The 14,631-nt window shown below is 56.9% G+C and overlaps 1 protein-coding gene across 4 annotated transcripts in view; it reads left to right on the forward strand.

Moving 5' to 3' along the window:
• The window catches only part of Ripor3 (RIPOR family member 3), a 68,699-nt gene that overhangs the window by 37,278 nt on the left and 16,790 nt on the right, over positions 1-14,631 (forward strand). For 2 of the 4 annotated variants that reach the window (XM_023720801.1, XM_004636037.2), the window contains exons 2-4: positions 3,687-3,805; positions 10,369-10,515; positions 13,256-13,334. In XM_023720801.1, the coding sequence (XP_023576569.1) occupies positions 3,687-3,805; positions 10,369-10,515; positions 13,256-13,334 (345 nt within the window). Of the gene's footprint in view, positions 1-3,686; positions 3,806-6,846; positions 7,059-10,368; positions 10,516-13,255; positions 13,335-14,631 lie in introns of those variants that run through there. The other 2 variants (XM_023720799.1, XM_023720800.1) reach the window with 2 other exon arrangements.

Raw genomic sequence — 14,631 nt, forward strand, 5'->3', positions numbered from 1 at the left:
CGCTGTGAGGTGCTTGCACCCGGATGCCTCTGTTCTGGGAGGCAGGTGCAGCCTAGCATGAGATCCCAGCTCTTTCCTACCTTATGATCCTGGTCAGAAGGGACCCACCCTTCCTCCCTCCCTCCCAGGACTTAGTTTGCTTTATCTGCAAAATGGGGATCTAATGTGTTGGGAGATTCAAGGATACCGTTTAAAGCCCTTAAAGCAGATAGTAGGGTGCTGGCTCCCAAGAGAAGGTGGGTGTCTGCAGCAGGGCTAAGTGTCAGGAGCAAAAAGCTCTGTAATAAAGCTTTATTGGGACCCAGATACACCCACTCCTGTGCTTTTCATTCGTGGCTACTTTTGCTCGAAGAAGGTAGAACTGAGTGCGGTAATTGTGATCCCCCTCCCCCATCCAGCAGGCCAGAGCCCTTCATCACCTGGTCCTTTACAGGAAGCTCTGTCTGCCCTGCCTCAGGGCTAGGGCTTAGTGATGGTAATTACTGTCGCCTTTGGGCTCTGGGTGGGTGCTGGGGCGGGAGGTGGCTTTCCTTCCTGGCCCCAGGTTCCCAGGATAAGCCTGTGCGCTAAACACCCCGGCTCCTATTTGCCGGAAAGAGATCGCACTGGCCAGTCCTCGGTACCTGCAGGGAATCAGGAGGAGCCAGAGAAGACCCCCAAGGCAGGGAGTGGAGGGAGAGGGCCAGCAAAGCCGGGAGGGCAGTGACTTCAAGAGGGGATGACCGCAGGCTTAGTTGTTTTTCTTGTTGCTGAGACAAAATACCTGGTGCCCAAAATTAAGGGAGCAGAGGTTTATTTCCACCCACAGTGTATCGAGGCTGCAGTCAGCAGCTGGATGGCTCCAACTCGGGGTGGCCTAGCAGAGTAGCGGCACAGAGGAGAAGTGGCTTGTGGCAGGTGGAAGCCAGCAAAAGCCAGCGATCACCTCTTTCAGTCCCTATGTCCTATCCAGGCTGTCGGCCCTTAGGGCAGGTAGTGCACACCCTCAAACCTTGCAGTGCATCAGGAAGGCATCCCAGACTCACATGGTAGATCCAACCAGCTCAGAAAAGCCCCACCTATGCCTGCACGAGGCTTTGGGGGGCTTCTAGACACAAGCCCTGACAGCTTGACAGCCAGAAGCCAATCCCACAGGCAACTCAGCTGCTGCTGTTTGAGGTCCAGTCACCTGGCACTGGGCTACACAGCACCTGGCCTCTGCTCTCCACCCTCCTCTACCCTAAGCGGGATGTGAGCAGGCGCACTGCCTGAGTGGCTAGGCCCTGGGGGAGTGGGGGGTGCTAGCTACCGTCCTTCTTATGCCCCTCAAGTGGAAAGACTGGAGATGGTGGGGGCCCCTTCACATCTCCTTGCCCATCCGGGTCTGAGAAGGGGCCTGGCCCACCCTGGTGTGCTGGACCTGAGGGCTGTGGGCTGGCGAGGCTCACCTCCAGCCGGGTACCAGCGCCCATGGGAGCCTCCACCACTGTCCACTGTGGGGCAGACCTTCCCATGGGGCTGATTTTCAGCTTCCAATGAGATATCCTCTAGCTCATAACATTTCTAGAAATTTCAAAGTTGACCCTGGTGGGCCAGCAAGCGCAAGGTTCTGAGTTTAATCCCTGGTACCACAAAAACAAAACAACAACAACGAAACAACAAAGTTGACCCTGGTAAGGGAATATGAGGCTCTAGGGCCTCCTTGGGCAAGGGGTGGGGCTGGAGCCCGGGCATGCAGGAGTCTTAAAGCCAGGTGAGACCACAGGCATCAGCCAGCGCTGAGGTGGTTGTGGGACACACCTTGGCTGTGAACCCAGCTCTGCCGTCTCCCTGCAGGGCTGTGGGCTGACTTTGTGGTACCTCTGTGCCTCAGTTTCCTCAGCTGCCCAGTTAGGGCTCGGTGGCTTCTGTCCCCTAAGGGGTTGTGTGGCTTTAGTAAAAGAAACTGCATTAGGCACTTAGCATGAGGTCGGCTTACTAATGACCACTGGCGGGATGATGCGTCCATTGTGAGCCTGCCTCAATTTCCCCATCTGTTCACAGGCTTCACGGCAACCCCTAACTCCAGGGTGGACACCCAGCAGGAGCCTAGAGCCTGGGGAGACCAAGGTGAAGTTTTTCTGAACCCCCCCACCTCGAGTCTCAGTGAGGTGCTCAGTAAATGGTCCCCCCTTCTTCCACCAGGGTCAGAGGCTGCTCCCCTGCCTTGGCTGCCTACCTGGCTCCCCATGCTCACCCAGTTACCTCCAGGGTGGGGTCTCCATCAGCTAGGTGCGCAGCCAGCTAGCTCTTCCTGGGCGTCCTCAGCACATTGTGTCCTCTGTCCCTCTGTGAAAGAGGTGACTTTCTTTTTTTATATCATTTTTAAAAATATTTATTGTGTGTGTGTGTGTGTGTGTGTGTGTGGCCTGCTCAGCCCACCAGGGGGCGGGGCTGGCTGGCATGTGGTGCTGGGGGATTGAACCGCGGTCCCTATGCTTTGCTTAGCTTAGCTTGTTCTAAGTAGGTGCTTTAGACCACTGAGCCATCTCACCAGCGCCAAGAGGTAACTTTCTGAACTCCCATTTTACTGTTGTGATCACTGAGGCCTGGAGCCCAGCCAGAGGCATGGTGGGACTTGAACTCAGATCTGGCTTCTTTGTTTCTGATGCTTCCCAATGGGCTGTATATGGAGACTTTAGGGCGAAGGACAGAGGAGCCAAAGGCCCTGGGGGCACACGGATGTGCTGGCGGTGCTCCGCGCAAGCTCTGAGCCTTGGCAGTAGCGGATAATGATGCAAGCGGATGCTGCATGGCTAAGGTCATTCCTGGCTGGCTCTGAGGCTGGAGGTGGTGGTGGTGCAGGCTGGCCTGTGAGCAGGAGGCCTGGGTGTGGTAGCACCGTCTGTAGATTGATCTTCGTGATGGGGTCTTTAGAACCTTTCGATGGGCAGCATCCTGGCCAAGGATGATGAAACTGGAGGAGCAGAGATTTAGATTAGATATGAGGAAGAACTTTCCGACTGCCCGGGCTAGAAGCTTCTGGCGAGAAGGGCTATGTTCCCAGGGACTGTGGGGCATTTTTTCCAACCTAGACATGGTTTGGGAAAAAGAAAAGACAGCCAGGGTCCTGGGCTGGCCTCACAGCAGCCCGGGTGACAACAGATCTGGGGTGATGGCAGCCCTTAACATGATGAAGGGTCTGTGAAGTGAGCTGTGTCACTCCCTGTTCAAAACCCACCCATAGCTCCCAGGTATCCTCCCCTGGCTACAAGGCCCCACCCCGCCTGGGGCTCCCGGGCTGCTCAGGGCTGTGTTCTGCTGGCCTCTTGCTCCCCCAACTCCTTTTTGTTTCAGTATCACCCCTTCCTGCACCCCACCCCTACCCTGCCCCGTGGCCCCTGCTGCCTCACCCCACCTTGGCCCCCACATTGCTCGCTTGGCTACAGACCCAGGCCACAACGGTCCTGGTGGGTCTGTATCTGGCACACAGCAGATGCTCAGCAAGGGTCGTGGAGGGGCACGCCCATGACTGCGGTGAGCAGAAGTATCACTCAGGCGGGAAGAGCCTGCCTGTAAAGCATGGCGACCAGGGTTCAAGCGCTGAGCTCCCCAACCTCAGGGAGACTCAGCTTTGCCTCTGTGAGCCTGAGATAGCACCAGCTGCCCATGTAGTCAGCACTCTGGAGATGGCCGTACATGCTGACCATCCTGTCCTCTCCTTGTAGGTGACGGCCATGTCAGTGAGGGTGCGGTTCCTGTCCCCTGGGGACGCAGGAGCTGTGGGGGCTGTGGGCCGCAGCGCCTCCTTCGCGGGCTTCAGCAGTGCACAGAGCCGGAGGATTGCGTAAGTGCCTCCCCCCTCCAGTGTTTGGGGCTAATTGGAGAGATAGGAAGGAGGGGGTCCATGAGTGACAGGCACAGAGACAATCAGACATATTCATGGCTGGAAAAAGCCTATAATTTCCTGGAGATCCAAGTAGATATCATTCCAAATGCTCTGAAGTTGATCTAGCTGAACATATCGGGCCCATGTGGCAAAACAGGCTCAGAGAGGTGAGTCCGCTGGCCCAGGGTCACACAGTGAAACGGTTCCAGAGTTGGGAGTCAGTGTCCTTGGGGCAAGGTTGGGTAGGAATGTGCTTCCTGTTTGGTAGCCTAGGTAATGGGGCCACCTATCTTGGCTCTGTGACCTGGGGCAAGTTCTGAGCCTTGGCTTCCTCATCTGAAAAATGGGAGTCATGCGTGTCTCTCCTGTCATTAAGGTACAATGTGGTGACTCCTGGAAGATGCTGGCTCGTGCTGGTGCTGGAGGGCTCAGTGGGGGAGGAGTGGTCCTCACAGGGATCAGGTGTGATTGTGGCCATGAGCTCATGAGAGGTGCTGGCCGGGTGGGGATCCTGTACAGACCTGGGGAAAGAAGTCCCTGGGAAGGTAGCTGTTTGCTTCTGGAGACTGCAGTCCGTGACCCAATCCTGGCAGTCACAGTCTCAGTTTGGACACCATGCCAGGCACCAGGGAGCTGCCCACCTGCTGGCAGGCCTGGAGAGCAGCTTTCTAGCATCCTGAGGGTCCAAAACCTTCACCCACCTTGATGCGTGGGGGACAGGTGGAGTTCCCAACCACAGGGTACAGAACCTGGCTGGTCCCTGAGTGCTCAACAACTACATCCCCCCATGCCACAGCCCAGCTGGGAAACCCCAGTGCAGGCCCCCACTCAGGATGCAGCCCTTGGAGGCCGAGACCCCACGATCAGCTCCACCAGCTCCTACCTGCTCCTGCATGCCAGGCATGGATCTCCTTTGTGGGTCTTACCTGGAGCACCGGTCCCTCCAGCCCCAAGTTCAGTAGCTGCACGTTGGTCCCCTCTAGGGGACACAGCCCTGTGGTTGCCCTCCACTCACTGGCCTTGCCTGGGCTGCCCCATTCCCAGGCATGCTGTGGGAACAGCAGCACCTCCACTTGGTGGCAATTCTGGGGTCTCATCTGGGAGCACCCTTAGGAGTCCCTCAGTTCTCAGCAGATGTGTGTGGGGACCTTGCTGAGCCAGGCTCTGGGGTTGGTAGCAAACAAGCTGATGATAACCAAGACAGATTCGGCCATGGCAGGGGCTCTGTGGGGTCAGGAGAGGCTGTGGCAAGGGTGGCCAGTCTTCCCACAGGGTGGGGCAGGGACATGGAAGAACGGAAAAAGCAGATCGCAAGAGGTAGGGGTGGGGAGACCTTGTAGATGGACGGGACTATAGGTGCAGAGGTCCTGGGGAAAATGAGCTTTGAGGGGCAGAAAGCAGCAGATCAGAGGAGAGGGACCCATGGGGCTTTGTGACTGCAGAGAATAGAAACATGTCCTCAGTGGAGGGCTTGATTGGAGACTTCAGATGGGAGGAAATTCAGCCAGGGACTCAAAGGGATGAGCACCCAGTGCCCAGGAGAGCAGGCCGTCAGAAGGATATGTTAGGCCCTGTGAGGAAGACACCCAGGCAGTACCCGGAAGTGCTGCTGTGAGAGCTGCAGACACATTGGCTGGGGTCTTCCTGGGACTCCTGAGGTCCCTACCCTCGGTCCACATCAGGGCTGGAAGGCCAGCTGTGTAGACCCCAGTAAGAGCTCGTGCCGTAACGCACTCCACGTTCCTGGCATTCTGGGTGCGAAGAGGCCAGAGGTGTTGGTCTCTGACAGTCAAGCTCAGGGGGGTCCAGGTCAGCCCTGTCCATGTCCCCATCAAGGGAAGATGGTTCTGATGGCTATCCATGTCCTGGACCACCCACCAACAAGGGAGCTGGAGCTGGGTCCAGCTAGTCCAGGTCCCGTGGGGCCTTCGCCTCAGCGGACCCCCTGCCCAGAGTGAGAAAGGAAGTGCCAGGGAAGAAGCACGTCTATTTTTACTCCCCTCTCCACCTCGCTCCCCAGGGCTGGACCCTTGGCGCTTGCCCCAGGCTCTGGCTGGATGGCCTGGCTTGGGTTTCAGACTTACCTTCTGGCCTTATTTCCCAGGTAACCCAAGCAGGCCAAATCAGCCAGGCTGTCCAGGACTCAGCTCTGGGTTGGGTCAGGAACGTGACCTCTGGCAGGAGAGCAGGACTTTTTTTTTTTTTTTTTTTTCAGATACCAAAGGCTGATGTCTCTATTGGTCCCAACTCTCCCCACCCCCACTTTGACACAGACAGCTTTTTAGTCCATAGAGAATTCTCTCTGGGGTGATCTCATGGTAGAATTTTATACTAAGTTGTGAATGATTGCTACGATAAGGCCGTTTCCATTTTCTTAGCACTGGGGCTGGTAGTGGTTGGGATAGACTCTGATGCCACAAATTCTGCACCTCAACTGACAGGCACAGCTGCCTATAACCCCTGCCCTGTCCTGCCCTGATCTATCCCAGGCTGTGGGGAGATTCCTGCTGAGCCAGGGGCCCCTGTGATGCCCTCGCCTCCCTGGCAGTGCCTCTGCTGGGTGTCCTGGCACACCCAGGCACAAAAGCTAAATATGTAGCCTCTGAGCTTGGGGTCCTGATGGCCCCCAGGAAACAGACCTGGCTTGGGAGGAAGCAGCCCCATGTACGGATCTATCCCGCACCTCGACCCCCGAGCCTCTCTGGGTGGCCCCATGAGGGCTCAGCCGCAGCTGGTGCCAAGGCCTGTGACAGTAGTGCGGGCAAAGGGCGAATCTGCAGCCACACGTGAGTGCCGGGGCCACTGGGGCACACGCGGCCATCGGGAGTTGTCTGGCATGCTGGGGGCTGATTAATATTTACTGAGTCCTCCCAGAGCTGGGCTGGTGACACATCCACCCCCGAGGCTGCTCCTGGCCAGCTCTTGTGACATCCGGGTCTGACTCGCAGCCTGATTTCACCATCTGAAGGCTGCGTGCGCATCACTGGCCGGCCGGGCCTGCCGTGGGACACCAGACAGGGCGCCGGGCTCCCAGCTCACAGGTGGATGGGACAAACGCAGGTCTTGGGGTGCTTGCCTGCCCCAGACTGTAGGACCCCGGGAGCCAGCCACTGAGTGGCCCCCGTCACCCCTGGTACCCCTGCTCGCAGCCGCTGGAGTCCACTCTCGTGCGCCTGGAGATGGCAACCTTGTGGAGGGCGCGATCTAAGAGGTGGGTGTTGTGGTCCAGGGGGGCAGGGGATCCTAGGCCTTGGAAGTCATCACTCGTCATGGGCTCTGTTGATGCCGGCAGCAGCGGTGGATAGTGACTGGGTGGTAACAGGGCGTCAGGCTGTCTCTCTGATCCCCAGGCACAGCGAGCCCCACACTCCCTTGCTCCCTGACTGGGAGACCCTCCCCAACCCCCTGTTTAACTTCATTTCCTTCTGTCTCACTTCAGCTTTCCACTTGGCACTTGGTGCCACTTGACGAGACTTGAACACACGTGTGGCCCTTCTTTGTCGGGTGTTGTTTGAAGCCCTTTGTTATTTTATTTATTTATTTTTTTAGGCCAGTAACCTTCATAGCAATCCTTGCTGTGGTTCCCATTTTGCGTATTGGAAAATGGAAGCACAGGGAGGTTGGATAACTTACCTAAGGTCACTCAGCCTGTCTGTGGAAGAGCAGGACCCAGACCTCAGTGTTGGGCTCCAGAGCCAGCGCTCTAGCCCCTTCCCTTGGTCTCCCCAGGGGCCGTGGGCTCCTGGGGGCAGGTAATGCATCAGCTTTGACCACTGCTCTGCCCTCTGGCCCTAGAATGCTGGCTGGGTGTCACAGGTGCTCTCCCGCCGGCTCCATGGGCAGGAGCTCTTCTATTCTTCTTTTACAGACGGGGAAACTGAAGCTAGGGTGCGGTAAGTGTGCAGAACCTGCATCCCTAAACAGCAGGGTCCTGGGTTCCTACTGTGTAGGTTTGTGGCCCAGGTGTGCTGCTGCAGTGGGAACCACAGGCTTGGCTCGAGGGCCATCTGGGTCAGCGGGGGATGCGGGACAGCCCTGAACAGAGTAAACAGTGACGTCATGTCTATGCACAGAATGTGCAGCATCTGGCTGAGCTGGAAATGCAGCCTGCCGGACTTCCCATGAGCCTTCTGGGAATCTGGCAGGGTGCAGCCTGGTGGCTCTTCTCTCACGCTGCCAAGGAGCTGGGGCTGTGGCCTGCTGGCCCTCTAGACTGCAGTCCTCTGCTGGCCCCATGGACATGGGCCCCAAGGGCGGGAAAAAGCACGTTGAGGGCCTGTTGGAGTGAATGCACCCCACGCCCTTGAGTCTGGCAGGCCAGCAGCCCAGGAGGACTTGGGCTCAGCCTCTTCAGTGCGAGGCTGTCTGCCTGCATGTTCTGGGGACTGGGAGGACCGATGCCCCAGGAAACAAGGTTGAAATGCAAACTCTCCGGTCAGGCCTCCACTTGAGGCTGGCTGGATCCATAGTCCAGGTGGAAGTAGAGGTGGGGTCCCCAGTCAGAGCCAAATGAGTCCTAGGTGTTTCTGATGCCTCTGAGAGAATCCTGGTTGAGTCCTTTGGTACCAGCTGAGGAAGTGCATGGGTTTGGTCTTGGATCCCAGTTCTGCCTCCTACGAGCTTCGTGACATTGGCCTGAGGCTCCCTGCTCACTAATCCTCGTGCCAGGCTGGCTGTGTTGGCCTGTTCAGTTAGGCTGGCATTAACTTAGCACCTACTACCTTCTAGGCTGTGAGGGAGGGGACAGGAGTAGCATGCCTGCAATTCTGAGTGTGACAGCTAACCAGGCACAGTGGTGCATACCTGTGATCCCAGTTACTCAAGAGGCCAGGACAGGAAGATTGCAAGCTTGAGCTCAGGCCAGGCAACTGGGGAAGACCCTGTCTTAGATGAAAAGGGCTGGGGGGCCAGCTCAGTGATGCAGCTCACCTGGCACGTGTGAGGCTCTGACATCCATTCCTAGCACTGAAAACCAAACCAACCAGCTGAATCTTAAAAATACAAAAAAATGCATTGGTAACATTCATAAAGCACCTACTAAGTCCTCATTTGTAGCAGTGCTGAACCTGGCATCTCATAGTATTTATAGCACCACCCTTGGGTGTAGGGTCTGCCCTTGCCCCCATTCTACAGATGACAAAACTGGGCCTTGGGTAGTGTCGGGGTGAGGAGCCCCCAAATGCAGATGCCTAAATAAGCATCATCACTCTGCTCTTGGTCTAGCTGTCCAGGGCAAGGGCGTGGCTGAGGCCAGTGGTGCCAACCCCCCACCCATGTCTGTTTCCCCCTAGCCTCTGCTGTGTTCAGCCACATCAGTGGGGGCCTGGGCCGTGCTTGCAGCCAGCTTCCAGTACCTGCAGGGAGGGGCAGCTGGGCCAAAGGCCGGGCTGCTTCCCAGGGAAGTGGCCCCAGTGAGCACTACCAGTCATTTCCAAGCACATCTGTTCATGAGAATGCAGCCCAGCAGCCACTGGGCAGGGCTGGTGGGGACCCACATCTCTGCACATCCTCAGCTTGGCCCCAAGGATCCCGACCAGGATTCTCTGTGCACAGCAGCTGGGAGTTTCCTCAGTGCTGCAGGAAGCAAAGGCTGCACCAGCCAGCCTGGCCCTCAAGCCTCCTGTGGAGCTGTAGTCCCTGAAGATGACGCCATCCTGCTGAGATCAGTCCTAAGATGCTGGTACATCTCTCAAGGGTGGTTACTGCTGGAGGATACTAGATCTCCGTGCCACCAACTCCAGCTGGTCAAAGGGGAAAAGAGAGCCAGCCGGATCATAGATCTGCAAAGTCCCCACACAGGCCTGGCTTCAGGAATAGTGGGATCCAGGCCCTCCTTGTCATCTGGCCATGTATGCGCGGGGTCTGGCTCCATGTGCTTCTTCCTGAGTATTCCCTACATAGTGGCAAGAGGAGTATGTTCCCCAAGTTAGCATCACCAGCAGAAAGAATCCCTTCCCTTCCTGTGACTTCTGAACCAAATTTCTGGCCAGTTCTTGGACAGGTTCTGACCCGTGGCTTGCCCTGGGCCAGCGTCATAGAATGTATTGGCTGAGCCATCCCTGGGAAGTGGGTTTGACCTGGGACACCTGTGTACGCAGGTGCAGCTGGAAAAGGGGTGCAAGTGTGGTCCGGGGGCAGGTGCCTTCTCACCTGAGAACATGAGAGGCTGAGGTGGGGGGCTGCCCCGAGGGATGGCATGGCGTTGTTAACAGAGGGCAGAGCTGTGGCAGAGCAGTGGCCACTCCGACCCAGACACAGGCTGCGACTTGGCCGGCCCAACCATACCAATCCCGCGGCTCCCTGACTGCGTCCTCAATGTGGGTTCATTCCAGGTCCCAAGTTTTTGTGATTAATCCTTTAATCCTCAAGTGCAGACCCCTCATTTTGCAGATGAGGAAACTGAGGTGCAGAGAGGTTCTCAGGAACGTTTGAGGTGACAGGGTGGGGAGCCAATGGGGTCTCTTAGGACTCCCCAGGTGGTCAGGCCGCCCTCTGACCTCCCTTCTCGTCCCTTCTCACAGGAAGCTGACCAATAAGAACTCAATGAGGTCCCGGTCACCTGGGAAATACTCCAAGAGCTACGGCACGCTGCGCAAGGTGTCGGCTGGCCTGGAGCCCAAGCCCCAGCAGGTGAAGAAGATCTTCGAAGCCCTGAAGCATGGCCTCAAGTAAGCGTGTGTGTGGGAGGGTCCTCCTTGGCACCCCCCATCTTCTCAGGGAGCACAGGTCTGTCTGAGAGAGATGCTTGGGGCTTCAGGCCTCTCAGGCCCTAGTGCGGCCTTAGGAGTCCCAGCTCTGTCAGCAAGGGAGAGAAGAACAATCGGGCAGATGCCAATCAGGGAGTTCAGTCACAAATATTTATTTATGGAGGTGCAGGTTACAGGAGGGAACAGAATAGACAAAACTCCTGTCCTTGTGGGGCTGACTCCAGTGTGGACAGACCATAAACAATGTGGAGAGGTCAGTGTAGGCATGCGGGATGGTACACGTGACACAGGAACAGAAATCTGGGCAGGAACGTACTGGATGGTTTACAGCAAGGCCTGGCTGCACGTGGGTGACCTGTGGGGGAAGAGGAGGAAGTGAGCCATGCACGTAACGGAAGTGCAGGTAACGGAAGTGAGCCCATGCTGGCAAAGGGGGAATATTCCAGGCTGCAGGAGGCAGGGAGCAAAGGCCCTGGGGCAAGAGCTGAGGCAGAGGGTGGCGGCTGCAGAGTGAGGCTTGGTGACCCAGGGAGTGGGGCCGTGGTGAGGCCTTTGGGGTTCAGCCTGCACGGCACGGGAGCCACGGAGGATGCTATGTGGAGGCAGGATGTAATGTGACTTTGGCTGTCACAAGAACTCCAGAGAGAAGCAAAGTTGGTTAAGTGTGTAAACAGTTTAGGACAAATAGTTTTCAAAAGTGTAAATTTTTTTTCTTTTTTAGTTCTGGGGATTGAGCCAGAGCCCTGTACATGCAGGAGCTCTACCACTGAGCTATGTTCTTAGACTTTTATTTTTATGTTGAGATAAGAATTTGCTTAATTGCCCAGTCTGGGCTTGAACTTGCAGTTCCCTGCCTTGGCCTCCCAAGTAGCTGGGATGCCACCATACTTGGTTTATGCTCTTAATTAAAAAGATGTGTAATGTGAAGCAAGAAAGTTAAAATAGAGAGGAGGGGATTTTTTCCCCCTTTAAGATAGGGGCTCACTGCATACTGGTAGTTAGAGCTCACTATGTAGTCCAAGATGACCTAGAATGTGCAGCAACTCTCTTGCCTCAACCTCCTAAGTGCTGAGATTATAGACATGTGCCACCTGTACCCTGTCTTCCTGGCCAAGTGGGCTCACCTTCAGGGCAGCCAGGTGGGCCCCAAGTTCTGGAGGTAGAAGGGCGGTGGCCTGGTCTTGGAGCCAACTGGCAGGGGACCAGCCAAGAAGGCAGCATTGGCCTGCTGGGAGATGGGGTGGCGGCAGGGCCGGGTCCTCCTCACCCCAGAGGGTCTGTCCCCGACACCTCCTTCCCCTCCCGACAGGGAGAGAATCAGAACTCCTACTCAAGCAGGCACGTGGTGTCATGTTCGGCTTATGGCCCAACACAACAACATCTAGTGACTCCTGCTGTCCCTAGCCGCCTCATGTTGAATGTCCCCAGCCTGTCACATTTCCTGTCTCTTTGCAGGCTGGCTTTCTGTGGTGTCCACCTCACTGTTAGGTCTTGAATGATCTGAGCCAGGACAGGGACTTGGCACATGTCACTCCTCAGAGATGCCCGCAGCGCAGTGTCCTTGGCAGAAGCCAGCACCGAGGCCACAGCCCCTTCCTGCTGCCCCTCTCTGTCCATCTCTTCCATGCTCTGCCAGCCAGGGGCAGAGCTTGTAGGTCCTTCCTGACGCCAGGTTTCCCAGACTCTCCTTCAATGGTCCTCTTCCCATTCCCATGTGGCTCAGCAGTGGCCATGAAGCGTGCCACCCTCCTGTGTGCGCCTGTGCCCTGGCTCCTGCTGAGCAGCCCCCTGGGTGGTGCAGGGTCCTGCCTGCCCACCCCAGTTGCTCTAGCCCAGTGTGTGGCATTTTTTGGACAGATGCTGCTGCTCTTTCCAGGACACTGGTTCCTGTCCTGTGCCCTAAATGACCCTGCTCTGCATCTCCCACTTGTTAGTCACAACACTAACAACAGTGACAGCAGCTGTGGCTGCTGCGGTTCTGAATGGCTGTGCCTTTACTTCTGCCCACCAGGGCCCTGGCTTTCTGCAGCAGTGTGTCCCTCACCCACCTTCCTGGGCCACGCCACTGCACCAGCGGGAGTCTGGCTGTGTGTGGAGGGGGAACCCTCCCCTGAGGGGCTCCTTGCCCTGGACAGCGTCTGGCTCCCCCAAGGACCACCTGCTGGAGACCTGGCTGTGCCATGGTCACCCTCGTAGGCTCAGGGAGTCTGATCCCCAAGTGAGCAGTGACCGGCAGAAGCTGGCCCATACACATTTGCAGAGGGTGTGTGACCTTGCTGGGGCGGCCCAACATATCGTCACCAGAGCAGATGGACCCCCCCAGTCCTGTGTCCACACCCTGGGTGTCCCCCCACAGCTTTCTCTGTTTTGCAGTATGATTTCCAGTCCCTTGGGGGTCCTCAGCCCACATGTCTAGGTGGAAGGATCATAGCCTGGGAATGGGTACCGCACAGTGACGTCAGGGACCTGGAGGACACTGCATGGTGTCTGTCCTGTGTTCAGCCTCCCCGCTGCTGTGTGGCCCTGTTTGGGTTACTCGCTGCCTCCGGGAGTCAGTTTGCACCTTAAAATGTGCATCTCAACCACGGGGCAGGGAACGCCCGAGAGCCCCACCCAGGTCCAGGGATACAGTCAGTGGGCCGCTTCCTTCTCCTTTCTTTGTTCATTTCCACTGAAAAGTCTCCCTCGGTCACTGCTGCAGGGAGTATCTGTGTCTGCAACAGACCGAGCTGGACTTCCTGTCAGGACGCCACGCGGACATGCGGAGGAATTCCAGGCTGGTGAGAACCCACCCTGCCCCAAGCTTTCAGACTCAGAGGCTCAGGGAGGGACCCGGAATTTAAGGTGAATGAATGTCACATTGGCCCTGCTTGGCAGAATAGGGGAGGTGGGCGCCAGAGTGCATGGTAGAGGGGCTGCCTTGGTTCTACAAGAGCCTGAGGCAGGTGGATAAATGGAGACGCAGGTGTTTGAGATTTTAGACAGTCCTATTTATTTTTATTTTCTTGAGACAGAGTCTTGCTATATAGCCCAGACTGGCCTCAAACTCACAGCGATCATCCTGCCTCAGCCTCCTGAGCGCTGTGAGTATGGAGGTGTACCTCCATACCTAGGCTTAGATGGTCCTACTTTATAGACCTTTGCAGTCAGGCACCCTGAGGTCAGGGAGGCTTATGTCACCCAGGAAGGGGAGCTGTTTCTCCGGGGTGTCACAGTGGCCCTGAACCCTGTCCTTGGAGCCTGCACATTTTCTCCCGTACTCGGTGCACACCCGCTTTTCTCCATCAGAGGTGGGTCTCCACACCAGCCCTGCAGCCTTGCACAAGGCCCACCCGCTCTGGGCTTTGCTACCTCCTCACCAGAGCCAGGCTTAGCAACACAACAAAATCAAACAAACGCAACAGAAATTAGTGCCCAGATAATTTGCTTTTGAGACAAACAACGAGATTTTTTTAGTATAGCCCATGTGGCCTTTGGGAAATACTGTTTTGATGCTACAAAATTACTCACTGTTTCTGAGAATTGCTCATTCCAGCTGGGTATTCTGGGTATCCTGCTGACACTGCCAGGGTTCCCTAAGTAGGGACTTGTACCCTCCAGCAGGAGGACCCCTCTTTCCAGGCTGTGCAGTCCCTCCTAGTGCCCCCACTGCCAACTCACACAAACCCCACCTGTCCCTTGGAGGTCAGAGGTGGAAACACAGAACTCTGGCCCACTGCTGTGGGACCCCCTCCTCCCAGGCCAAGGGGCACTGTGGCCCCCAGTGTGCCTGGGGCTGGACACCGGGGAGGGGCAGGGCCTCTTTCTGTCTCTGCCCTGGCTAGGAGGGAGCAGGCCCACAGTCAGCAGGGCCGGTGGCACCAGGCTAGAGCCGCATGTCTACCAGCTACATGGGCAGGGGAAGCCCAGCCCGCTCTGTGCTCCTCGCTCTTGGCGGGTGCTGGGCAGTGGCCAGTGCAGAGAGTGCAAGGAGTACTGCTAGGACAACCTGCAGGTCCTTGTGCCCCTCTTCCCACACTGCAAGCCACCCCCTTTCTCTGGGGCCTAATAGTAAGTGCATAAATGAGCCAGAGGGCC

Source organism: Octodon degus, unplaced genomic scaffold (genome assembly GCF_000260255.1).
Source record: "Octodon degus isolate 3935 unplaced genomic scaffold, OctDeg1.0 scaffold00077, whole genome shotgun sequence".
NCBI classification, from domain to species: domain Eukaryota; kingdom Metazoa; phylum Chordata; class Mammalia; order Rodentia; family Octodontidae; genus Octodon; species Octodon degus.